This window comes from Rhinolophus hipposideros, assembly GCF_964194185.1.
Source record: "Rhinolophus hipposideros genome assembly, chromosome: 25".
NCBI lineage: Eukaryota > Metazoa > Chordata > Mammalia > Chiroptera > Rhinolophidae > Rhinolophus > Rhinolophus hipposideros.
In genome coordinates, this window is record NC_138071.1 from 23,610,696 (window position 1) to 23,637,422 (window position 26,727).

General features: G+C 38.5%; 1 protein-coding gene across 2 annotated transcripts in view; it reads right to left on the reverse strand.

Annotated features, from left to right (window-relative positions):
• Positions 1-26,727, reverse strand: part of TPK1 (thiamin pyrophosphokinase 1) — a 258,460-nt gene that overhangs the window by 103,499 nt on the left and 128,234 nt on the right. For both annotated transcript variants that reach the window (XM_081038287.1, XM_081038288.1), the window contains exon 7: positions 23,249-23,395. In XM_081038287.1, coding sequence (XP_080894413.1) covers positions 23,249-23,395 — 147 coding nt within the window. The remainder of the gene's footprint in view (positions 1-23,248; positions 23,396-26,727) is intronic.

The following is a 26,727-nucleotide window of genomic DNA, read 5'->3' on the forward strand; positions in this document are numbered from 1 at the left end:
CTTGCTGAGCTGTAGTATGGCTGAGGTTCAGCCTGTTTAATGGAGTTGGGTGTCTAGTTTTGTTTTGTTTTTTCACTCACATTCATGATGCTCATGGGATATTGTTAGTGTTGCTGAAAAAGGCGGAAGGAAAAAAAAAGCTTTGCATTTATTTATTTCAAACCCCAGCATGACTATCAAACTGTATAAACTGGAGGAAATAATGAGAAAGTTCCAGTTAAAGAAAAAGGAAGAGAAATGAGGTAATTTTTGAATATCTGCTATGTTCTCCTACTATTCTTCTGGGCACCAAAATTGTCCTAACAACCTTTGAGGGGCAGACGTGCTACTAAGACCGAGACTGACCCAGTGCAGGCATTAATTTCCTCAGGATCACTTAGTGAGTAACTGGTAGATGTAGGATCTAAAGGCAGTTAAGTCACGATTGTCAAGTCCACTTATTTTCAAATCATCACCATGTTACTCTAGGCTTCTAACTTCAAAAAGCCAGTTAGAACCATTTCATTCCTTTGCTTTTCCTCCCATTCTTGCATTTCGTTCCCTATATTCAATCTCAGTTAAGTTTTTGCACGACCTTGTCCAAGGTTTATCCCAAATAACACAAACTTGAGCAGTAAATGAATTAATAAATGAATAACTATCGGCCCTGACCACATCCTCCTCTCTTCAACATTGGCCATTCGATGTACTCGTCCCATTCAATTGTTCTTCTCTAGAGACGAAATGTAGAGAAGGTACTGGTAAGACTGTGTGGGCCACTCATTTGTGTTTTCAAAACACACTCGGTTTTCCAGGAGTTCAGACAAAATTGGTTAAAACATTATTGACTGGGCTAAGGTTAAGAAAATTCACATAGAAAAGTATTTTTTTAAAAGATTTGACTACTTTCAGTCAGGAACAAATAGGACAATTTTGCCCCCACCCCAATCCCATAAAATATTAATCTGAAGCAGTTGGGTTAATAGCACATGATACGAGTTCCAAGACTCAGTTCAGACATCATTCCTTCCATCACCCTTTTCAAAACCTGCAGCCAGGCTACCCGCCCTTCTGTGGGGTCCCCAGGAACTGTTTTAAGCCTAACTCACTTTTGGAAGATAAATACCCCAAGGAGAGAAACCACACCTCATTAATTTCTATATCTCAAAAACTTTGTAACTGTTGGATACCAAGTAGGAACACAATAAACATTTATCAAAATGGGGGCATGAACCTTAGCTGTTTTCATATAACTACTCTTGACCTTCAATTCATGTGCCAGCTACTACGCCACTATCCCAGTTTTTAAAACTTCTAGAAAGACTTGTCTAAATTCACTGTCTCCAGTTCCTCTCCTGCAATTCTCTTACATTCATTCCAATTACCCTTTTCTCCCACCTCTTTTCCAAATTGGCTTCCATCAAGATAACCAAAGACCTTCAGACTGATATCCCAATGGTCAATTATTAGTCATTTGACTTATCAGCAGAATTTGCACTAGGGTATCACTCTCTCCTTGATCTACTACCTTTACTTTGCTTCCAGAATACCACGCTCTCTTGGTTTTACCTCTTTACCCACGATTCCTTTGCTGTCTCCTCCTCTTCTCTCCAGACTCCTAAAGTCGGACTGCCTCAGGGCTCACCCCTTAGTCCCAGCTAGATTCTTCTCCCTCATCTACCTACATTTATGCCTTTGGTGATCTCAATCACCCAGATCTTGGAGAATCCCGAATTTCCATCTCTGGCCTAGACTTCTCTCCCTAAATCTGGTCTTGAATATCCAAGTGCCTATTTGACATATCATATCCTCATCTTTTACCTCAAACCCACCCTGTTCACAGCTTTTGATCTGAGTTGATATCTTCTCCATCCTTCCAACTGTTTAAGTGAAACTTTTTCTTTCTTTTTTCTATAGCCATAGGAAAATCCTATTTACTCTATAGTTGAAATATATCCAGATTCCTATCACTTCTCACAATTCCTTCACTACCACGCTCTCCATGTCACCATATTAAGATCTCTCCTCATCCCACCAGAGTCTATTCTCAACTCAGCAGCCAAAGTGATCCTTTTAAGAAGTCAGACCTAACTGCCTCTGCACTGACGCCCTCAAGTGCACCCCTCAAGTGAAAGACTCACAGCTTTCTGAAGGCTTTCCATTTGTCTCTTCTAGCTGCTGAGGAGTCTGCTAGATTTTAGATTCTGTCCATGGATTGCGTATAAGAGAAACACTGTTCTTATTAAGGAATCCTTGTTTTAAGCGAGCCTGAGGGAACATGTTCCATGCCCAGTGCTGTGGTTAGAGCATGGGTACTACAGAGAAGACTTCACGGATTGGAACTGAATAACCTTTCCACCATGTCTGAGTTTTGTTTTCCTCATCTATAAAACCAGAGTAAAAGGGTTGTTGTGAGGATTACATGACTTGATATGTGAGCAACTTAGAATAGTGCCTGCCACAGAGTAAATGGCTCTATAAACACTATCATTATTTTATCACACAAAGGGATTAAAATGGGCAACGGAACAATACATTGCTTTTAGACAGTCAATTTACCTGTCTCTCATTTTTCGTGTCAAGAATGTTAGGAAAAGTACCCCATAATATATACATATTACGTATTGGCAAAACGTTGAAATAAATATACCTTGCAAGTTATATTGATCACAATCTTAATTGTTACAGTCATCTTATTTTGGTTCCTCTTACATATGAGGTAAGAATCCTTAACATCAGAAAGGTAAAAGTGCTGATTTTTTTGTTTTCTTTTGGGGAGGTGGGGGGATAGTTTTTGACGTCTTGAGGTAAAACTATGCTAAGGTTTCTGCGAGAAATACTATGCTTTCAGGCAGCGTAGTTTTACAGTTCTGTGCTGTAAGGTAATTATCATGAAGACACAATTAAGCATACTAGATGTGACACATTCGGTTTGCAGGAACAACTGACATCACAGCAATCTTCATGTTCATCACAAATCAAGTGCATTGCAGGAAAATCATACCCACATTCACCTCCCAACTGAACTAACTACCTAGTTACCTAGTACCTCTCTTATCCGTACAAATGCATGTGTTCAATTCATGTACTTCCCACTCTTTATCCAATTTCCTTGTGGTTGTCAGTCGCCAAAACGGCATCCAGTGAAGCTTGCCTCCTGGTATTGTCCTCAAATAGTGACTCCCCACACTGCACAGGACTAACCTGTGTGTACCTGTTGGTGTGTGACTTCTCGGCTACATGATAGAAATATTACAGCTGCCCTCTTGCTTTTGCAGACCACTTGCTCCGGGGGAAGTCAACTGCCACGTCATCTCAGGAGGACATTCAGACAGCCCTGCAGAGGCCCAACTGGGGAGGAAGGGAGCTGCCCCCACACCCAACAGCCAGCATCGTAAGCAAGTGAGTCATACGATTGACACCTGGCATAACTGAACTTCATGAGACCCCAAGCTTGAAGCACCCAGAAAAGTAAAATTCTAGACGTGCAGAGAAACTTTGAGAGATAATAAATTTTCTTGTTTTAAGCCATTGAGTTTTCCGGTAATTTGTTACACAGCAATGGACAACTAACACATTCTTGATTTCTTGCTATCCCTTTCCAGATGCCTCTGTCTGCACTGCCTTCTCTTTCTTTCCCTACTTTTTTTTCTTATTCTCATTTCCTGTGTCCTTTCTGCTTCTTTAAATGTCTACAGAACAGAACATATGTATATATAACATATATATATTTAACTTATACATATTTAACTTTTGTTCCAAAGAGTGTGTGGATCCCTTTTCAAAAGTGTAAACATGACAAGTTTTATTTTTCTTTCTTTCTACCAGCTTTTCTTTCCTTCTCTGTGGGCTATCTGGACTGATTTTTCCTCTAACTTTATTCTTTCCTAAGTTATCAATTTGGGAAAAGTAAGAGTGAAATTAGAGGAAAAAGGTTCCCCAACAATCATTAAGTTTCATCTTAATGAAATTCAGATAGATAATATAATCACTAAAACAGAGCATTTTATGCTTAACAATACTACATATACTCAAACTCACTACATGGTATGCAATTATTTAAAAAGACTACACCAAAGCAAGAATGAGCCATATTTCATAATGCTGTGTAGTAGGGAGAAAAAAGCATTAGAATATTGTACACTTACTACCTCACTTCCTGCCCCAAAGTCATTTTTTAAGATCATTTACAGATGATGAAATGTGACCAAACAGTTATTTCAAATTTGATTTGGATACTATGAAATTTCCAAAATTGGATCCTCTGATTCCAGACATACTTCAGAAGCAAACACAAGAGACTGCTCCCTGTGTTCTCTACCTTACATTTTGTACTCTTCTAATTTATTTTTTATATAATAAAAAAAATTGTTTTAGTTTTCCTGGTACAAATTTATGGAATCCTAGAAACTCCACAATGACAGAAAAGAACAGGTCCTCACAACAAAGCAGAATTACCAACATATTTATGGCTTTATCATTTGACAGGTAAGGTCAAAGCTTCTCAGAGTTTATTCATAACACTGCATCAGCTTTCAATTCTTCGAAAATTGCTCCTTGGTACCAGCTTCCCTGAAATCACAGAGTGGCAGCCACTCTCTTAAGGCATAAATCAGTTTCTAAATAACTGATAGCACTTTTTCCTCCGGTCCTGGCCAAAAAATAGCACTGTGCGTCCATTGTTGAGAGTTGACACTTAGAAAAAGCCAGTGCACAAAGGGTGCTTTTAGGGTTTACTTTCTGAAGCCATTTGTAAGAAAACAGTCTTTGGGATTATAAAAAATAAAGGTCCTGCTCTTGAATGTCACTGGCATTTTAATTTCCTCTCTTCTTTCATCCAACAAATCCAAATTAAATACTATCACAGACTTAGTGACTGCTTATCATGACTACTTCTGTCATGACTTTTTTATTGCAAAGTTAAAGTGTGCAAAGCGTGTGTTATTTGTACACAATAAAATACAAACCAATGACATAAGGGCAAGTGAAATAGATGGATATAGGTATATACAACTAACTACTTAGAAGAAAAACAAAATGAAAGACAATAAAAAGAGGCAGGACCAAATATTTTGATTGTTTTTTCTATAAAAGGCTCTGTTGCAGAGGACATTACGTAGATAATAAAAAGCTTTTATTCTAATAATTAGTAACATTATTTTTTAGATATTTGGCATTTAACATCTCACAGCCATGGCAGTTGGGTGTTTCTTCTGAGATATATTGATGTTCCTAGAGAAGGGTCTGAAAACCGTCCCATGTAAACAATAGTTGAAAACTCAGCATCTTTAATCGGCCGGCATGGTTTCCAATCAACGAATTATCTCTTTACTTTTCTATGAAAATAATTAAATGTTGCTTTTCCATTTAGTTGTTTATTTTAACAAAAATTAATATGATTCTAGTAAGGGCCATTCAGATGACCGTTTTATAAGCGAACACGGCATTCGATCTGAGTCGCTGTATTTTATCTTATGTTTATCACTGCTACCAAGGACACTGCCACAAGAATCAGCAACGCTGCGGCCAGATCAGCTGGACTCTAGGTCTGACTACCTGGGATCAACTGCTGTTCCGCCCCTTACAGGCTGTGTGACTTTGGATAAGTAAATCAATCTCTTTATGTCTCCATTCCTGAGCTACCTAACATCACAGAGTTGTTGCAATGGTTAAATTCATAGTATTCATAAGGCACCTGAAACAGTGCTTGGCACATAGTTTTCAACAGATCTTGGCTATGTTATTATCCTTATTTTGTCCTGGCCAATGAAAAAAACGAGTGAGGTGAGTTTAATGTGTGAACGGTGCACTTGCACGAGGGCCAGGAGCTCTGTTGTTCACCTTTAATTTTTCCCTAATTCTGTCAGATAAGCCAAAGAAGAAACCAAGATTCAGAAGAGAGGGCAGAACTGCCATGCATCGCTTTCATAGAAAATGCATTAATATAACTTAGCCTCTGTCTACATTCCCCCGACTCAGCTCAGTCCCCATGCTAAGCCCAGAGTTATGGCACCTCCCCAATATCTCAAGGCTGCTGTGAAAACAGACCACGTAAATGGGTACAGAGCCTATTACGTGAAAGAAAAAGCATATGACCAAATTATTTGTTTTAAAACTGCCGTAATTTTACTGCTTTATTTTACACACTAGCACTTCTGTAAATCCCACAATTCACAGTGCTGCTTGGGTTGGATATGTTATCTAAACAGTAGTTAAAATTGGAACCCGTACCTTCTGGCTCTAAGTGGGACACTACGTCTGGTATAAGAAGTTACTGGGCAAAGGTAATTTTGTGGCAATTTTAAATTCTCAATGAATTTTTAAAAATATTACTCACTTAAAATTAATTGTTCAATTTTTAGAAACATTGGGCTTTGGAGTCATAGGAGCTAGGCTGCTATTGTATCCAATAGAGATAAACTAGGATTCATTGTGTAGAAACTGTCTTATGCAATTTTCTTTCTTTTCCTTAAGAGCCAAGTTGACATTAGAAAGCAAAATAGGAGAGTTTTTAAAACCAGGCAGTTTTTCTTCCCATTAAAATTGTTTATATTTATGTCCCTCTTCTGAGAGCAGAAGGATGATGCCTTATTAGCTTTGAGTATTAATAAATGACCTCATTCAATTCTTTAACTTGCAACAAAAATTGCATTCTAAAAGGAAAGATAGATACTACTTCCTCAAGTGAGGAAAGTTAGTATCTAAATACTGTTAACATAAATAATGCATTTTGTAAGTGAAAGAATGTTATACAGGATACACATGCTTTTAAATATAAGTAGCACATTTTAATCTGCCACTTCTCAGACACTAATGAATACATTTTAAAAAGCTCCAGTTCTTTCTCTCCTAATCTAAACCTAAACACAAACAGAATAGAATCAATCCTGCTGTGTGAGAAGTCAGTGTGCTGTGCGTGGTGGAGGGAGAGGGTACAGGACAGTGTAGAAAGAGCACAAAATTAAGGTAAATAGAATGTTTTTTGGCCTCACGGAAATCTAATGCTCTAGGCCCATTTGAATAGGATGAAGTACTCTTCACCCGCCTGTGTTCATGAATGTGTAGCATGCCCGATGCATTTTTCTGGGAAACTTGCAGATTAATCTGGTTTTAGCATAAGGGAGTGATGGGTGCAAATGTGAAAGAATCATACCACAATACAAGGCTCCTGTATATAGGGGTGCTCAGAGCTCCAGCTGTGTTAGGAGGAGCTGCTCGAATGGAGATGTGTCAGGATTTACTATTTCAGACCTTGAGTCTAGGTTGGGGCATGTCTTCTAAGCCCTTAACACTTAAATGAATATGGAGTATAATGAGATTTTCTTTTCCCTCTAAAAGGGAAGCCCGATGAATGATGCTTGAAAGTACCAACAGTCATTTTTATGAGTGCTCAGCACACTGATATAAGGCTTTCCCCCCGTGTGTACTTAAGAGAAGGATTTTGTTTTGGCTTCTCAAGGATGGTCACAGCCTCTGTTGGAAGAAATGTCACCTGTATAAACTTAAATAACTGAAATAATATACTTTCTTCCTAAATAATAAACATCAAACTATGAATAGATTTTAAGATATAAAACCATGGATTTGTGTTCATGACTGTATATCCTAATTAGAATCTTAGCACTGTATACAACAACCAAATGACAAAGTTTCTTCAACAAAAATGTTGAGGGTATGACGGGAAGAAGAAAGAAGAACAGGAGGAAGAAAAAAAAGAAACATGGAGACAAAAATATGAACCAATTGAAATGTTCGCACCACGTTGGAATCCCTAATCATAAAACAAACTGTCAAAACATCTTAAAACAATGGAGAAAATGTTAACACTTTATCATACTAAGTAATTATTTTTAACTTTATTTAGGTGTGATTATGGCACTATAATTATGGGTTTAAGAGTCCTTTTCTTTTAGAGATTGCATGCACAAAAGTATTTTTAAATGGTCATAAAAACAATACACATTTTGCAAAGCACAAACAAAAGATAGATTAATATATTAGGTTGGTCTCTTATGTGATGCCAAGAGAATCCTAGAGCGGAATGGGATTCGAATCAACAAGGGTCAATCAAACAATGAAACCAACTGACCGATAATGATAAAATGCCGTGAAATAAAGAATATGCTTCATTCAACTCTTTCAACTTAAAGCCCAAAGGAAAGAAATCGAACACAAACAAAACAGAAATTAATTTCATATACCTGGCCTTAAATACTTAATTTTCATGCAAAGCATGTGCCTTATCGTTTCACTTATAGATGAAGAAACTGACTCAGAGTTCCCAGGAGCCACAGTTGGAAACACTACAGTCAAGACTGAACCCTCACTCAGAGCCAGAAGCCCCTAGAAAACACCTAAGTCTGTGTTGAATAATTCAAAATTTTCAGACCTAATAAACCACAGGATAATACACACAACACTGCTTCTTCTTACACGCGCTCATTAAACAGCTATTCTATAATTAACTATGATAGAATCTCCTTCCAGTTCCCCATCTGAAGGGTCTGAATGTTTTCCTTTGAGTATAACTCCTCTCCAAAAGAATCCTGGTGTAATAAACCTCTTTCTACTTTAGATATAAATGCAACTTCTCAGGTAAAAAGCACTGTAGATAAAAGGAATGGAGGATGAGATTTGTAGCATTAATTTATTTTTTTAATGTTGCATATCAACGTTTTTATGCTAAGTAGTAAGTTAAAATTTGGTTCATAAAATTGTTTTAAATGAAGTGTGTGTTAAAGATAAGATGGTTTTAAAGAATTATGCACTATTTGGTTTTAGAAATGGAATTCTTTATGGCAGCCTAGTGGATGACATGCAGGATTAAGTGTTGCTGCTAATAGTCTCGCAGCCATATTTAACAGGATTCAAAACCGTGTCATGAACGTGGCTGCGATGAATTGGTGCTTGCAGGGGCAGAAATCTTTATATCAGAGATGTAAGCTCAATGAACAGAACATAAGGTCTTCATACTGAGTTGTATCTATGGCCAACCCGTCTCGGTTTTTTTATGGCTAAAAATGGCCTCCATTTGCTTTTCTCAGGGAGAGCATAACATAGTAAGTACTAGGAGTACAGAGCAGTATGTGTGCGGCCGCAGGCCGGAGTACGTCTGGTTTCTGCATCTTTCTAGCTGTAAGTAAGACCTGGAGCTTATTTTCTCACCTGAGAAATAAGGAGAATAATACTATCTTTTTTGTAGCGTGGTTGTGAGGTTGCTATACAAGTTAACAAATAAAAAGAAATGATCACTCGGACTAGGAGTGGGCACATGATAAGTAAAGCACAGTATTAGCCACTACCATTCCTGTCATTATCACTGAAGACCTCGGCTACCCTCCACTGGCTCAATGTGGAACTCCTACCTATGACTGTAACTGTCCTTTCCTCTCTCACAGGTGCGATCATGTTTGTCTGGAACGGTCGGTTCCCAAGGGGAACTCGATGGATAGACTCAGGGCTTCTATAAACACTTAGTGTTGTATTTAAACATTTTAGTGCCTATATAAGTGTGCGTTTTTCCTGGAGAGACGGTTCATAATTTTCTTCAGAGTCTCAAACAGGCTCATGACCCCAAAAAGTTACAAACCATTTATCTAAGTCTTAAAGGGTTAAAATCTACATGCCTTCCCTGGCATAGGAGGTCTCTTTAATTGCTTCTCCAACCACTTTCTTGCCTCTCATCTGTCACCACTTCCTTCTTTTCTCCCCCACAAACACTGGGCTTTCTCCCTAACAAACCGCAGTTTCTTCACTTCCCAGCTTTGCTCAGCATCATCGCACTGGTCTTCAGACCCCTTCCCTCACCTGCCTGCTTTTGAGACCCAGCTCACACGTGACGTTCTTCAGGAACCCTTCTACACTATGGCACATTATGTGCTGCTTCTTGAGGCTTCCACCATATTCTGTATATATTGGTAATATCTAATTTATTATTTACCTTATGTGAAATAATGACCTACTTAGTGAAGATACTGTTAGCTCTTCGAGAGTATCTTACTGATCTTCAATCTAGCAAAACACCTACTACAAATAAGTCCTTAATATTAATTGAATGAACATGTAAAAAAATGTGTCCAAGTCCTTTTAATTTTCATAAGGCTTGCTCTGCTCCTGGAAATATTTTAGAGTGTGAAATATGCTCAGAAAAAAATATTAAGTTCTATTCATAGCTTTTCAATTACTATTATCAAAATTTCAAAAGGTGCCCACTTCTTAATAGGCTAGCTTCACCTAGAGAAAATAAATCTTGTTCTACTGTCCCCTGAGCAGCACTCTTGTATATTAAAGTCACCTGATAAAGACCAAGGTTCCATATTCTGTCTTCTACTTTGAGAGCTTCTGGTTAGGAGTGAAATTGGCTTCCTATTATCAGACAGTTGGAAAGGCCAACGTGTACAGAGTTAATCAATTTGAGGCTCCTCTATCAACATGACTTTTCCCAGAAAAGGAAAGACTGGTTTATTATCATTACTATCTCAGCTGTAATAGAATATTTTTCCTCCTTGATAAGAACACTGATTAGGTCCACTCATTTATTTCTACTGAAAATCCTACCTACACCCTATGAAAGGTAGCAGGGGAGCCTAATTCGCTATAACAGAAGAACTATGTGGTCTTTATAGTTTATACTTCCTTAATGAGTTTCCCTCTTAACACTGTTGCTTCTTCCCTGAATGGCATCATACCAAGCTCACGAATAATGTAATTGGAAACAGAATTATGGAGTGGAGAGATGGAAGGATCCCTATGACATGCATGTGGAATGTGGCTTTACTGTTAACTGGGGCAATAACTGTTGATGAGTCAACTCATCTTTTTCAGACCCAGTTTGCTCATCTTTAAAATTAGGTCATACTGTCTCCACCTCATAAGGGCTTTTGAGAGCAAAATATGTCTCTAATGGGAACGTGCATAGAATCACCTGAGGAACACTTTCAAAATATACATGACCACTACTCAAAGAACCACCTGGTCTGAATTTGCAGTATGTTCTTTCAAACAGCTATACATGGATACATTATGGTACATTTAGGTCGGGGTGTCCAAACTGTTTTCAACGTTTTTCACCAAGGGCCATATGCGGTAAAATACACAAACAGCCGGGCCACTCACTCGAGGTGAAGTACGTATTGCCTCTCCTGGTTTATTTAAGTGAACTAAATATAACTTTGGAATTTGCTGCGGGCCAACTAACAATGGACTGTGGACGCACTTGGCCCGCGGGCCGCCGTTGGGACACCCCTAAATTTTAGGTGCATTCACATAACAGGGCACTGAGCAGCCGTAATAAAAGAATGAGGATGATCTCCATTAGCGAATACAGAGTACTCTCCAAAATATATTAGGTGAAAAAAAAAAAGGAAGGTAGACACAGATGTATATAGTACGCTATATTTCATACAAAGGGGAGGGAATGAGAAAATATGTACATATTTGTTGTTTTTACTTTTACGTTTTGCAAAAATATGGAAGATTCTGAAAGATGGTTGTGGTGGTGAGAGGGGCAGAAATGGAAGCAAGACCTCTCCTGAGGATATCGTTTTATCAAGCTTGGCCTTTTTGAATTATGCAATGACTTTAAAAGAATAGTTTAAAAAAATGAAGTCTTATAATTTTAAATAAACTATACCACTGAACCTGATAGTTACCTTAGTAGCATAATAACAGAAAGGATAAAATTTAATACTTCAAATGACAAATTTTAGATACAATACTCTGATTGGGATATAATTCAAGGACAGAATACCTGCAAAGAAATTTTCAATTTCCCTCAGTAGCTACACTATTAGCAGTAGCACAGGCAATATAATTTTGAAGCTAATTACTGCATACCATAGTATAAAACAAGTAAGTCATTTCAAACCAAGAGTCTTGGGGGGGTAAAAACATAAAAAGATATAAAAGTTTTAAAACTATATATTAAAACTGAATTCAAAATATCTATATGAAGTCATGATTCACACACACACACACCCTTTTTTTTCTTCTGTCTCTTAGTTCTCTTCACTGAAAAAGTGTGGAGGCAATACCACTGCAGTTGCAACAAATGCATCTACTACGTACCTGAATCTTGATTGCTAAATATGATTTCCCACATAAAGTATTTAGGATAATGTGAGGCAATATCTACAATTTACTGTCAAATGGTTACCCTCCCCCCCCAAATACATCTTTATCTAGACTGATAGAGCCTACATGATAAAATATTTAAAAATTAAAAACAGTTGGTTTGACTATGTTGTTCATTATACTATTCTTCCAAATTCTCTGTATGTATGACATTTACATAATTAAAAAAAAAAGTTGACGGGAGAGAAAAAAACGTATGCAGATGATTTCTCTGCCTCCACCTGAGTGAACCACTCTCTCTGCACATAGAAAATTCTTGAAACTGGTTATTTGTCCTTCATCCTTTTCGGGCTCCTCCCTAAGATCCAAAGGCATTTAGAGTAAGCATGGATTCTAATAGATAGCTATAAAGCTAAGGTACAGGACCAGCACTGGGAGAATTGGCGGCCTGTTCATGGAGGTTCCATGCACTCAACATGTGGCTCTATGCACAGTTTCCTCATCTGAGAAATAGGAACAATGTACCTGGCTCCCTGCTTAACAGGGCTGCCTGAGGAAGAAGGGAGCCACGATGAAGGTACCGTGTTTCCCCGAAAATGAGACTGGGTCTTATATTAATTTTTGCGCCAAAAGACACATTAGGGCTTATGTTCAGGGGACATCATCCTGAAAAACCATGCTAGGGCTTATTTTCCCGTTAGGTCTTATTTTCAGTGAAACATGGTACTTCATAAACTAAAAGTGCTGTATAACTCTAAAAATAGAAGTTTTGGTAATTTTTCCAGCCTTTCAGGTACAGAGGCTATTTTATAATTCACGCATGGCTCTCAAGAGGTTTCAGGGTATATTAAGTATGTCTTTGACATTTGGGCTGTCCTATCTACTTCATATCGTATCAGCAGTAGCTCAGTGTGCTTCGGAAGACACTGAGACAGGTGTCATCTTCAAGTCCATGCTCTGTGAAAGTGGGCTCCTCTCTCTCTCTCTCTCTCTCTCTCTCTCTATCTATCTATCTATCTAGATAGATAGATAGATATATAGATATAGATATAGATAGATATCTCTCTATCTCTATATATTTATATCTATCTATCTATCTATCTATCTATCTATCTATCTATCTATCTATAGAGAGATCAACAATCTTGATTCTACTCTGCTTTGCTAACTTCCTTCCTGATTCTGAGGCACTTTTTATAAATTTTGTTGTTAAACTATTCCATATGCATCTAAGTTAAATATCTTAATTCTGATCACAATAAAGTTTTGAAGGACTAAACGGAGCTCTTAAAAGACACCTATAGATCAAATATATGGTGATAGAAGGAGAACTGACTCTGGGTGGTGAACACACAATGGGATTTATAGATGATGTAACACAGAATTGTACACCTGAAGTCTATGTTTACTAACAACTGTCACCCCAGCAAACTTTAATTTTAAAAAAAGACACCTGTATGGGATAGTGGTTTCCAAAGAAATATCCTCCTGAAAAGGCCCGAGAGACAGAATACTTCTCTTCCTGCCTCTCAGTAAGATGAGCTTAGAAGAGCTGAGATTCTTGGTGCGTTTGTGTGCATGCACATATAGTACGTGCGTCGTATGTACGTTTGTGTGTGTGCATGAGGGTGAGACACCTTACACCATTCCTTAGAAGAGCTCAGAATACCCAGGGTGCATGTATAGTTTGTGTCCTCAGATTTCAGCTCTCCTAGCTTAATTTTATTTGCACAAATTTTCTGCTTTTTGTTCCCTTTAAGTTGATTACTTTTGTAACAAATAAACAGCTCCCTCATTCAGGGGGGGAAACACGTTAATTGGATGTGAAGTAATACAACCCAGCCAGAGCTGTAGGAAGCTCTCTACGGGGGAAACTTTCACTTACGCCAATCTTCTTCCCAGAAGCTCATTTCACCTCCCTGCTGGTAACACACAAGTCCCTTCACACCTCATTGACATAGCGTTGGCAACCTTTTGTTTTCAATCAGAAAAAGATGCTAAAGCAATGCTCCATTGAGCTAAGTATACAGGACACAGTGTACTTGTATCCCTGCCACAGGGGACTATGTGTGGGGGGTAGGCGGGTAGAGGAAAAGGTGACCCCCAGCACCCAATATTCCATTACTTTACCTAGAATTGGATTATGATAAATTACGATGACAGAGCTCAGATAAACGCTGATGCTATCTTTTCTATTGTTTCACCTGCACACAGCACTCTTATGGATTGTTCCAAGTCTCCAAAACCGATTCTGTCACTCATGGTTGAAAATGAAAGGCCAATGTTCAAATAAGGTTTTAAATAGTTTCCATGGAGATTGAATTTGATATTTCTTCCCTTGCTACTTTGGAATCACTGAGGGAGGGATCACCACAGATTTGTGCTGAAATGCATCTTTCTATAAACCTCCCTGAGTGAAAGCCTTCTTTAAGGTCAAAAAGCATGTACGCTGTGTGGGTGGGGGGCCAGTGTCAGGGTTGTTATTTCACGCGTTTCCCCTTGAGATTTCATTATATCCAGGTTGCTTTAAAACCTACCACCCCTGCCACCATCGTCCTCATTTATTTGCTCAAGAGTACTAACACATTACCAGTCACTAAAAGAAGGTATCATTCCCCCAAGGGAGCTTCCAACAAACTAGGAAAAGAGCACCTGCCAATTGAGAAATAAGTGGACAAAGTTCCTTTGACTCCCAACCCAACCGGGGACATCCAGACACCTGTATTTCATAGAGTACAGGGAGACAACAATGAACATTTTTGATAGTAGAAATGATACAATTTGATTATCTAAAACTCCCTATTTATTTGGCTTTGGCTAGCATTGAATGAACTAAATGTGATAATCATTTCATTTTTTATCAAAAATACGCAATTTTGTGTTTTTTAAAGTTTAAGAAATGAGAAAAGTTATGGCTTAATACATTTTGTTCTATACATAGACTGAGACCCATAGGAAACAGAAAAAGATTTTAAAAAGTGATGAAAATAATTCAGATGAGCGAAGTTTACAGAGGTTCATTTGGAAATTCTGTGCAGAAGATGGAATTTTGAGTAGGGCTTTAGAAGAAGAGAGGGATTTTAAACAAAAAAAAATATTTTTGGCAGAGAATAGTGGGATCAAATATGCAGAGAAAAGAGCAGTTGTAATCAGTTTGGAAAACAATACAGGAACCACTTTCTGTAGGCCATGTAACACTGACACCACAACAGACCAGAGATGGGGAGATTTAAAGGTCAGACTCAAAGGTCCATCTGTGCCTTCTGTCTACACCACAGGTGCCCAGGGAGAGGGGGAGAAGGGGAAAGGCCTATCCGGACTGTGGAGCTGGGGGTGGGCCCAGAGACCCCTGGCGTTGGCAGAGAATTCAGATTTAAAATAGGTTGAAAAGTAGCTCATCAGTTTAGAGTGGAACAATGCACGTCCATAGATGTGCACGCCGCCTGCATGTTTGGCATACCTGGAAAGAAATAAAGGCATAATCCCCAACGTATATGTTCTTGTTTTGTTTTTGCTTTTATCTTGGAAAATGGTATCTATCAAATAAATTCGTAAGCATCATCAGTTCCCAGATCTGTCCCCAAAATTCAACTACTATAAGGAATAAAAAAAGAGTAAACAGTACTACAAGAGAAAGTATTTCTACTTCCTTTCCCATTTAATACTCAACTGACAGTAATATGGTTTCTACCTATATTTTGCCATGAAAATTGTGCCTTAATCACATTTCTTCCCAGCTGCCAAACTCACATTTTATTCTTGACCTCCTTTGCTGATCACTCCCGTGCCTCTTCAAACTCTAAACCACTTTGGTTTCAGTGACATCACTTTCTTTTAGGTCTCCTATTTCTTCTCCTTAAGGTATTCCCTAGGGTTCTACCATCCACCATTGAACTTTTCACGCCATTTCTTCCAGGGTGATGAGTCTACTTCCAATGTTTTAATTTTATCACGTGTATAATAATGATTCTCAAGGTGTATCATCAGGCCAGGCACATGCGAGCACGCTCTCTCTTTCTATAGATAGAGACAGATAGATAGAGACAGAGATAGAGATCCTTTTAGGCAATTCTACTAGGTTCCAAAGAGAGATTAATCTTTTTATACCCCAAAGTCAGCTGACCGTCTTCCCATTTTGATCTCTTCTTACATTTTCTATCACAGAGAAGGATAGCACCCACACCTAATCCAGAATCTTAGTCATTACACGGACTCCTCCCTCTGGGTTCCTCCAGTGAAGACTTCCGCCCACACACCCTCACACCTTCCATTATCTCTTCACACACATACTCACTTTTAAGTTTACTTATTTATGGAAGAGGAAAGGGTGGCTGTGAGCTCCGTTTGGCAGGCCATTGAGAGATCTAAATGCCTAGTAATCTTTTTTTTAGACTCTCACTGCATGAGATCTACTTCATTTTCAGGCTCAATTTTCTTTCAAAGAAATACTACGAAAACCTTGGGCCAATTACTTTACCTTTAAGGCTTTACAATTGCTCATCTAGAAAATGATCTCTATGTCTTTACACTGTTTACAGTAAATGGGTGTGTGCTACCCTACAGTTTATACTAGAGATTCTAAAAGGCCAGGCAAGAACAAAACAATATACGAGAAGAAGACATGGGGGAAGAATAAATAACATCGATTGCAAAGAAAGGAATAATAGCTGGGTAATACGTGGCAAGAAGACTATCAGTTTGTCTAGAATTGAGATCTCCATATCACTGTGAGAACCACGTCTCTGGTGTTAATGCTGATGAGACTTCGGGGCATGTGTACATGTGAGGCAACAGGGCCAAACCCTCAGTTCTTAGCAGACACCATCACCAAATGTGCATGGTTAATATTCAGCTTCTTTCTCTGATTATTAACATATTTCTATCATATTCATTATCAGCATTACAAACGTACAATGCATAAAACATTGGAAATTTATACAGTATTTGATTAATCTTATGAGAGGAAAAAACAAACAAGCAGTAGTAAACGTGACTAAGTTCATGAAGAGGAATATTTACAACACATTTAGAAGTGCGTTCAAGTGAGATAAGACCTGATGGAAGTCTCTTCTGTAACACTACTCTCCTCCATCAGACACTGAAATAGTGAATAGGAGCCACTGAACAAGGTTTAGGATAATGTAAAAGGCACGCCTTATTAACTCTTGGACATCTCATTTCTTGCCCGTAAATCCTATTAACTTGTATTACCAACCGCCATAAAACTTGCAGGTAGAAGATAATTTATGCTCAGTGTACAGAAGCTAATGTTTCTGTACTCGTGAGAAGCACAGACCAGAAAATGAGAAAGTATGTGTGTGAGACCTGGAGCCATTCGCACTCTGCGTGGTGAGCACGGCACCGTGGCTCTGAGCGCCTGTCTTCCAAAGGAATGAGGCCTAACTAGTCACCAACATCAGTGGTGTTTCACGTCTAAGGTGTCTCTCATCAGCTTCATAAAACCTGCTCATGAAAGCTCATGGTGTCTTATTAGGAACACATTTCTGGAAGGAGAAAAAGGGATGTTTCCTTTTAAGGAAGGATCTATCACACTTTCTGATTTTAATTTTCTATTTAAAAATGGCAGATGAAACAGTCTTTCAAAGGAAATGCTACCTACAGAGGTTTTTCTCTTATGATGACATGTGACTCATAGGTAAGTGAAATATACCAAAACACAAGATAAAAAACCTTATATGCTAAAAAACCAATCAGCTAAAAAATTCTAGGCATTTTTCCATATTTATATGGATCTGAAACTACACTACTGCCTCCCTGTTTTAAAATTCAAGTTTTAATTAACAAAAATCAGTCACAGAAAGGGGATTGAGAAGATAATGGAGATGAAAGGCTTCAGGCTGGAACAACCCAAAGAACTTTGAATGAATTGCTACTAGTCAGTCCCAAATGACTAAAAGCATAAGTAACGAACCAAGGACGCTTACGCATTTCTATAACACTCTCGTAAGAGTCCCACGGGTAAACGCCTCGAAAGAAACGCAGCACATTACAGAAACACTAAGATGAATGGAAGGTAGGAAGGGTTTTTTTTAGGAAGACTAAGAGAAGCCCATTTGAGCCCACAGGTCTAGGGCTACCCCAGCCACTTAATGGTTCTGCAGCAGACACAGCACTAAAACATGGATCAGCCAAAGAGCTCCCAGAAGATGTCTCATTCCTCCTACCATTATCTTCCATTTCAGAATCCTATAATTATAGAACCAGGACTAGAAGACACTGTCCTCAAAAATAATATTCATCATAATTAACACTTGTATTGAATTTTATCATTTTTGAAGTATTTTAGCAAAGCTCAATGGTAATCTCATTGAATCCACTTAAATGATAAAGATTCATATTGTATACAGATTTTGTTGTAGTTGAAAATTCAGAGTCATTTGGTTTAATTTAGGGGTACTGTAACAAGGTAGGACATACTCTTAAAGTTATCCAAGGTTCATCTTATTTGAAAATAATATCGAGAATATAGATATACATTTATATACACATACCCACTGGCCACTGAATTACACACTGTTTATAGATAATTGGATGATGACTTGTTTTTAATAGCTTGTCATTTGCATCTTAGATCATTAACCCCATGAAAGAAGAACTGTAGTACAGTGGCAAAAGTGTTTAGTCAAAACACTCTACTGTGTGACTGTATTATCTGTCCTGTTTTCCCCACAGTATTGTTATGAAGCTCAATGAGATGCTTCTTGAAATAGCCACAAAATTACCTTCTTTCTTGAGAACAGCTATTTGTTGACTTTCAATTTAAAAATATGTTTTAAAAAAATGTACACCATTCTTTATTTGGCACTGAAGCATAACAGATTGATTTTCTTCAGCCTAGTTCCATACGATTTGAAAACAGTTTCAATTTAATTTTATGGTGTTTCTTCTGTCCATTCTGTAAGTCCTGATACAATGAACAGTATCCGGACAGCCATCCTTTCTGAATATGCCCCCAGAATACTCACACTACCTAATATATTTGCATACTGCAGTATATATGTGTATGTAGCATATAACACATAGTTATATGAAAATACACTTGGCGAAGCCAGTTCAATTCCAAGATGCAAGTCTCATTTCTAGGATGTGGAATGTTTCTATGCAATAATTTTAAAACAGCTTCAATTGATTTTTAGTTTTCATTAATACTGCTTAATTAATTTTTAGTTTTAATCACATTTCCGAAGTGAACATTTAAAGATGCTTACAAATAATGGTAGACTAGATGAGATTGGTTCATATCTTAAGCCCTCAAACATAATCATTTGACTTCTGCATTTGTATTAGTAATGTCTTACTATATTCTCATCCAAAGTGATTGAAAAGCAGGGACCGAGCATGCATCTCTGGGAAGATCCCCTGGAATCACGTGGCAAAGAGAAGCCAGGCCAGCAGTGCTGAGCCCACAGGCGGGAGTCTGTGCTAAACACGGTCACGCTACGTGACAGAGGGTGTGGTCACGTATGAGCTTTTGGCCCCACACTACATCATAATGACTTTCTTAGGATAAACTAATTTTCTGGTTGTTTCAATGAGACAAAGTCAAAATTACTAGAGAGAATCTAGAAGGCATAGTTTGGGCATGTAGACTGCAGGTACTCTCAACATCACTGTATTTGGCAAACGAGGGATTCTGCTTTAACAGCAAACTGAAGTTTAACATGTTTCATAAATGAAAAAATAAAATTACGTTCCCAGAAATTACATAGAGTTATGACCCAGACTTCCTTTCCAAACTTCAGTTTCTGGCAATTTGACAGAAACAGTGTTCTGTGATCACACAGTGTTTCCACTTCCTGGGCCACAGCCTTCTTCTCCCAGATTGCCTTGCAGTTGGGCTGAGACAGTGGAACTGTGTTCCCACCAAAGATGACACAAGACACGGCTAAGTCTGGCCTTTAAAAACATGAGGTACCATTTTCTAGCAATCTGTTTCCCTTGTTGCAGCATGTTCCAGTTGGTTTAGATATAAAATGGAGGATGTTGCCCACACCACACCAAATTTTCCATTAATGAGAGAAAAAAAAAACCAATCTCGGTTAAGTGTCCATAATTTGGGGGTTAATTATCACTGCAACATAGAGAAGGCAGGACCTGATTTATAGAGGCAGTTGAGTAGCCTAGTACCCTGGCCAACTGAATTAAAAATGCTAGAAATTAAATGCTAGCATTAAAAATGCTAAAAATTAAAAGGATTCTTTGAAAATAAATTAAACATCTGTTTTATTTTCTCAAAAAGAATACTCAGACTCCAAAAACTAAGTTTTGATTGAAAAAGAACATCAAATCTAACTTTCATCTTTTAAACATTGGTGTTTACCAAATCAGATGAACTTGAACTTCAATTTCTACGTCCTCCAAGTATGAAATGTCATCAGGAGACAAAGCCCAAGGTCTGCCCAAGGTGGGAGTGTAAAAAAAGACTGTACCAAATAAAGCAAGACTCAGTGTAAAGATGATTAAAAATAACACTCCCCCTGGACTGCCAGGAAAGCTGCCCCATCAAACCTCAGCACTCTGGAGCTGAGAAGAGGGAACAAGTCTCCCCTGAGCATTTGTAAGAGGTCAAACACCCAGCAGAATTACCTTCAGAATTCACACCGCCTACATGGTCCCAAAGCATCTCCAACAAAATGTCCTAAGTTATCAATGTCTACAAATAACTGGGATTGGAGTTCGCCCTCAATTCCCCTTGAACTCACTTTTAACTCACACTTCAAATAATTCCCACAGGTGAAGTTCCCAGGAACACGAGGTCATGGCCGAAAGTCACAAAACACAGAAGGAATCAAGGTTACAACATACAAAAGCAAAACTGAACATAAAAGACAGCTGACTTACAAAGACCACAGATGTTAGACTTATTCGGGCCTATAAAATAAGCATGACAATTATGTTTTAAAAAAAGTCTGAAAATGTGAGCAAAGGACAAACATATAAGAAAGAAGAATCATGGCAGGAATTAAAACTCAGTGGATGGGTTTAGCAGCAAAACGGACGCAGCTGAAGCGGAAGAGAGTGAAGTAGGAAACAGGAGCAATTAAGAATTTCAGAATGGAGTCGAGAGAGAGTAAAACACAGAAAATACGAAAAGAAGTTTTGAGATATGATACAATTAGAGGATCCGATATTTGTTTAATTGGAGTTGCAGAAGAATAGAAAAAGAGAACAGGGCAGAGAAAATACTGGAAAACATAATGGCTGAGTTTTCCAAACTGACGACAGACAGCAATCTGTAGGTGCAGGAAACCCCGACTCCCAACTGAATACACTTTAGAAGTCCACAAATCTACACCTTGCACTGAAGGTACAAAATACCAACAACAATGAAAAGACCTTAAGAACAGACACCCTTTTTTAGATGTGGATTTTTCTATCAGTTCATCTTTCAATTTTACTTTTTAAAAGTTGCTCTCCAGTTCATGTCCCATGAAGCAGACATTTAGAAAACATAAGTATAACTGCATCGTTAGCTAACTAGTAATCTATTAACCAGAGTGCCCACAGAGGGACAAGGAAGTCAGGGTTGACTGCTTTAGCCAGCCATCATTAATTCAATACAACAGAGAAAGCTCAATGTGTCACAATAGTGGAAGACACAGATACATGGCATACCATTGACTGAAGTCTTTCAATGACTTCCTACAACCTATGGCCGACATGTTCACACTCCACTGTGTAGCATTCGAGGCTCTTCACTATCTGGATGCTGACCTGTCTTCTAGTCTGAGCTTCTGGCATTTTCCATACCGCTGCACAGAACCCCCTGCAGGTCCTACAATGAGCCCTGCACCCCCTTCTTTCTTTAGGAGCCCGTCTGGCTCGAATGCCTTTACCATCAACCCCCATAGCAAACATTCATTCAACCTTGAAGATTCTGCTGCAATGTAAGCTCAGTAGAATGTTCCAGGAAATCAAGGGGTTTTGTCTGTACAGGTGGCTGTTGTGTCCCTGGAAGTGCCTGGCATGTAGCAGGTACTCAAATATTTGTTGAATTAATTGAGTGAATGAAATATGAGTGCCCCTGTGAAGATTTTCCTTACCACCCTCAAAATCAAATTATAGAATCCTTCATCATCTGTATGCACCAATCTTTTAACCTTGCTTTAGATTTATGTTTTATATCTGCTTCATTGGACAACAGTAACAAAGATCAGATGTTAGTATTTTTGTAAATCCTCAGCTGCCTAGCAGTGCAACAGGCAGTTGGGGATGGGGGGCACTCCATAATTGTTTGTGGACAGCATGGAGTTTGAAAACTGAATTCTTCAGTTCCTCTTCCATATTTGACAGGAATTGTTCCAGAAAGCAAAGGAGCCACAACCAGAAATGCAAAAGTGGCTGAACAACGGTGAGCATACATTACACCCACTATATTAACCACACGACAATTTTAGGTAATGACATGTGACAAACACTGGGCAGTAGATGCAGTAGAAGTAAAACTATAAGTAGAACATTACAACAAGAGGCAAAAAAGGAAAAAAAAAACCTGTCTACTGTCTTTAAAAAAATGATAGCAAAGGATTATTTTTCAAACTGAAATTCACCAATCAACCTTAGGAAACTTGTTTATTTAATAAGAATTCTGTTCTAAGTACGACACTGATGGGAAATTTCCTTGATGTTTACCATTGGAAATGAATGACATCATCATTAGAAATTTATCCTGACGCAGTGAAATTAATAAGCAGTCAACTTAAGAACAGTAAAAGCTATAGATTTTCTTTTAAGTGCTTAAGAAAATCAAATCCAATTTCCAATTATAATGACAACACTGAAAATACATGAGAATTCCATTTGAAATATTTGCCAAGCTTTATGTTTCCACTGTTGAATTTTTCTCACATTCAGCTGCTCAAAATGCAAAAGTGCTAAATTTAATTCTCAGTCAATTTAATTAAAAGTCACAGGTTTTTTTTTGTTTTGTTTTGTTTTGTTTTTGTCTTTTTTCCCCCCTGGGTGCAATAAAATGAAAACTTTGAGGCTTCTCCTCCACATTTTTCCTGTTCAGTGAACTGAGGCAGTGGACTAAAGCAGACACAAGTAAACAAACATCGTCACCTTCACTCATAGTTCAAGGACACAGACAGGGCTGACATTTCCTCCTCATCTACTCAAACGTTACTAGTAGTGTGGAGGCGAAGTGCTGACATGATATCTCTGCTTCACTTACTGGTTGGAGCAGGTAGATGAGAGACTCCTCTTGGAGGATTATGATCGGCAGAGGAGAGATACGAGCTGCTTGGAACAAGGTGCTCACTGACGCCATAATCTGGTCAAAACGCCCAGCGAGTCCTCCCAACGTCACAACCACATCCACCTAAGCAAAGGAAAGTAAAACGGAGTCACATATCTAAAGGGTTTTAAATACTTAAAGAGCATCAAGCACCTAAATAGGGCTTTCGATATGACATTTTGTCTGATGAGCCATCAAGCAATGGCAGAAAACATTTCTGCTGTTCAGATGACGGGACTGAGTTACTCATTCAAGGACACATAATTGGTGAGTGGCAGCGTCACGTTTGAAGACCAGCTTCAAGTATAAATTTTATTTTCCCCATCTGCTCATACAGCTGGAAAACTAGCCAACTCTTCTTTTAAAACTTGGTCTTTGTGTTGTTCCTGTTTGGGATCTTCCCTGACGTGGCAGTCGGTGGCTCTTTCACCCACTCCCATAGCAGGACTGTGGGCACTTTCAGAACATCCTGCACTTGCCATTGAGCCTGTTTTTCACGTTTGTCACTTGACTAGCAATTCTTGAGGATCTGTACTGTACTGTCTTTTTACTGAACCTAACAAGTTGTCCAAATTCTCTGTACCTTTTATATATGTTCAAGTATAAAAATTGGGTACCAATGAAGGGTTGTTGTGGGGATTAAATGAGATCACATGAGCTAATAAGTGTAAAGCATTTAGAATGTGTTCTATAACATAGGATTGTTTCAAAAAAATGAGCCACTCTTCTATTACCTTTGTTATTTTTAGTAGTGTGATATTTATATTACTGCTCATTTTTGTTATTGTTAATTGTAGTTTGGTTAGTTACTTTTTTCACTTACCACTTTAAAGAGAGCATTTCCTATGACTACAGTATAGGTTGGTTAAATGTTTCCCTTTTGCTGAAAATACAGTTCCAGGATATTTACAGATAAAATCACCATGATGCTTTCCTTATACATATAATACAATGGGTAAAGGAGGGCTGCAGGGAAGTGAAAGGCTGTGGAGTAACAGTCTCTTGCATCAAGTATTAGAGAAAGGACTTATCAGCCTAAGGAAGAAATAGATTAACGACCACACTGCAAGAATATACAAATCAGAATGGGGTTCCATAAAAACACAAAAAGTAAATTACATAGAAGAACCAAGAAGTTTGGAATGAGTTTCCTATTTCTGACTTTTTCAGAGTGTAGGGAGAATGGAAAGCTTTACTTGGGATAGGATGCTTCATTGCAAAGCTAAAGTACTTTAAGACAGGCAGACCACATGTCTGTAAGACTTAATACTATCTTTGGAGCTCTTTCTAGAACTCCAAGAATTCGATTTGGGGCCGAGGAGGACCTCTGAATATGTAGGAAGACAGGGACCTCTGTTAATCTTCTGAGGAAAAGAATATTTTCTAAGCAATTAGGCTCAGAATTGCCTAATTGTGTTTGGGGTGGCAAGTAAATGGCTTCTAGTTGTATTCAGAGGCCCTTATTATTAGAGCCACTCCAGACTAGTGGAAAAAGGCCCAGAAATTATGCAGGACCTCAAGAAAAAACTAAAGAGAATTTGCTTTAAAAACTAAGAGAAAGATAAGAAAAGAAATTACATAGGAACTTAAAGTGGAGAAAGTTCTATGGCTCCATAAAAAGTATTTACACGGTGTATTCCTATCCACATAATTCTAAATTCACATACGAAGCCAGGCCTGATGAAAGATAGTTTATTCACTATGCAGATTCTGGAATCCCTTTTTTATGGTCTCCATTTTTCATTACTATACTCTAAGCCTTGAGGGATCCCATAACCTTTAAGGATGAAATTTAATCCCGTCTTCTACACTAGGATTCCGTGATGAATAAGCAGTATCTGTAAATCAGTCATGGAATTTCTCAGAATAAAGGAGCAGCAAGATTCCTTCTCATCACTATTCATTTTCCCTACAGAAGTATTTGGGAAGACTGATTAAAAACATTAGAGGATCAATGCAAGCAGCAGGCAGGCAGGCAGGGGAAGGGTGAGCCTGCGTTGGTTCTGCAGTTCTCTAGCTCTGGCTGTGAGCCGACATCTGATGTTGGAGACAGAAGAAGGAGATGGCCACCGCTCTGTGTAAGGACATAGGCTTTACAAGGCTAGATTTAAGTCTTTAGGATAATAACACCACTGGGACAGTAAACACACCATTTACAGAAGCCAGGGTGCCTTTTCTCTGTGGATCCAAAGCCCTATGCATTCATTTCTAACATCACCCAGTGTATTGTCAAATTTTTAAACTTTATCTTTTCCCTGATGCCTTAATATCCCCACCCACAGGCTGTGAGCTACAACCCAAGACACCAAGTACACCAGGCTGACAAGGCTGGTCCCTGCCACACATTCCCCTTCTTGCCCTCCCGACTGGTACCCAGTGACATTCACACACACCAGTGAAATCCTCTCACGCTTCTGCTATCCTGACCCCCCAGGAAGGCACTTGACCACAGGTCCTTGCTCGCTCCCCAGGCTCCCCACTTGCTGGCCTGAGCCTGCTCCCTGGGCGTTCCTCCCATGGAGACCCAGCATGGCATGACCCGTCTCCCTCTCTCGGACCTGTGAGTGTCACAGCCCTTTAATTTCATCTGCTTCTCTGTGGTGTTACTCCCCATCTCCAAGTGTCGGCATCAGACCCGTCATCAAAAACAAACGAACAAACACAGCTGCCCAGTTTAAGTAACACAATTACTGCTTACCACACCCCGTCACACTTTGTTATACCAGTTGTTACACTTGTGCACCTCTGAGTAGAGGCCTACGAATCCTAGGTGCCAGCTGCAGTGTTCACCACATAGCAGACAAGTATTTACTGAGCTTCCCCCACGCGTATAAAAACTCAGGGGAAACTAAATAAAGAAGCAAGGAAGCAAAAAGCTAATTAGGCTGAGTTAACATCATCAGATTCCTACAAAATATTACTTGCCTGCTTAGCAAGGTTTCCGGTAGCTAGTGGCTTTTGAAAAGAGTAACTTATTTCACATTTTTAACTTCGGGTAATATTTATTGTTCATTAACCACATGTTACGTTCTAGTCTAAACACTTAGGATATATCAGTAAACAAGACAAAAACTGCAGGCTCCATGAGTTAACATTCAAATGGAAGATAATACATAATTGATACTATATATATATATATATATATATATATATATATATATATATATATATATATATATATGTATATATATTAGAAGTGAAAAGGTGCTAAGTGCTAACAGAGAATAATAGACTAGGAAAGCATAACTATGGGGGGACTAGGAGTGGGGCTGCGACTTTAAATAATATAGCCAAAGTAGGCTACACTGAAAAATACTAGGGTAGTAGCAGCAAAGACCTGAAAAAGATGAGTAAGTGCACCAGGAGGTGAAAACTTGGGGCAGGACATTTCAGAGAACAGACTACACGGAGGCCCT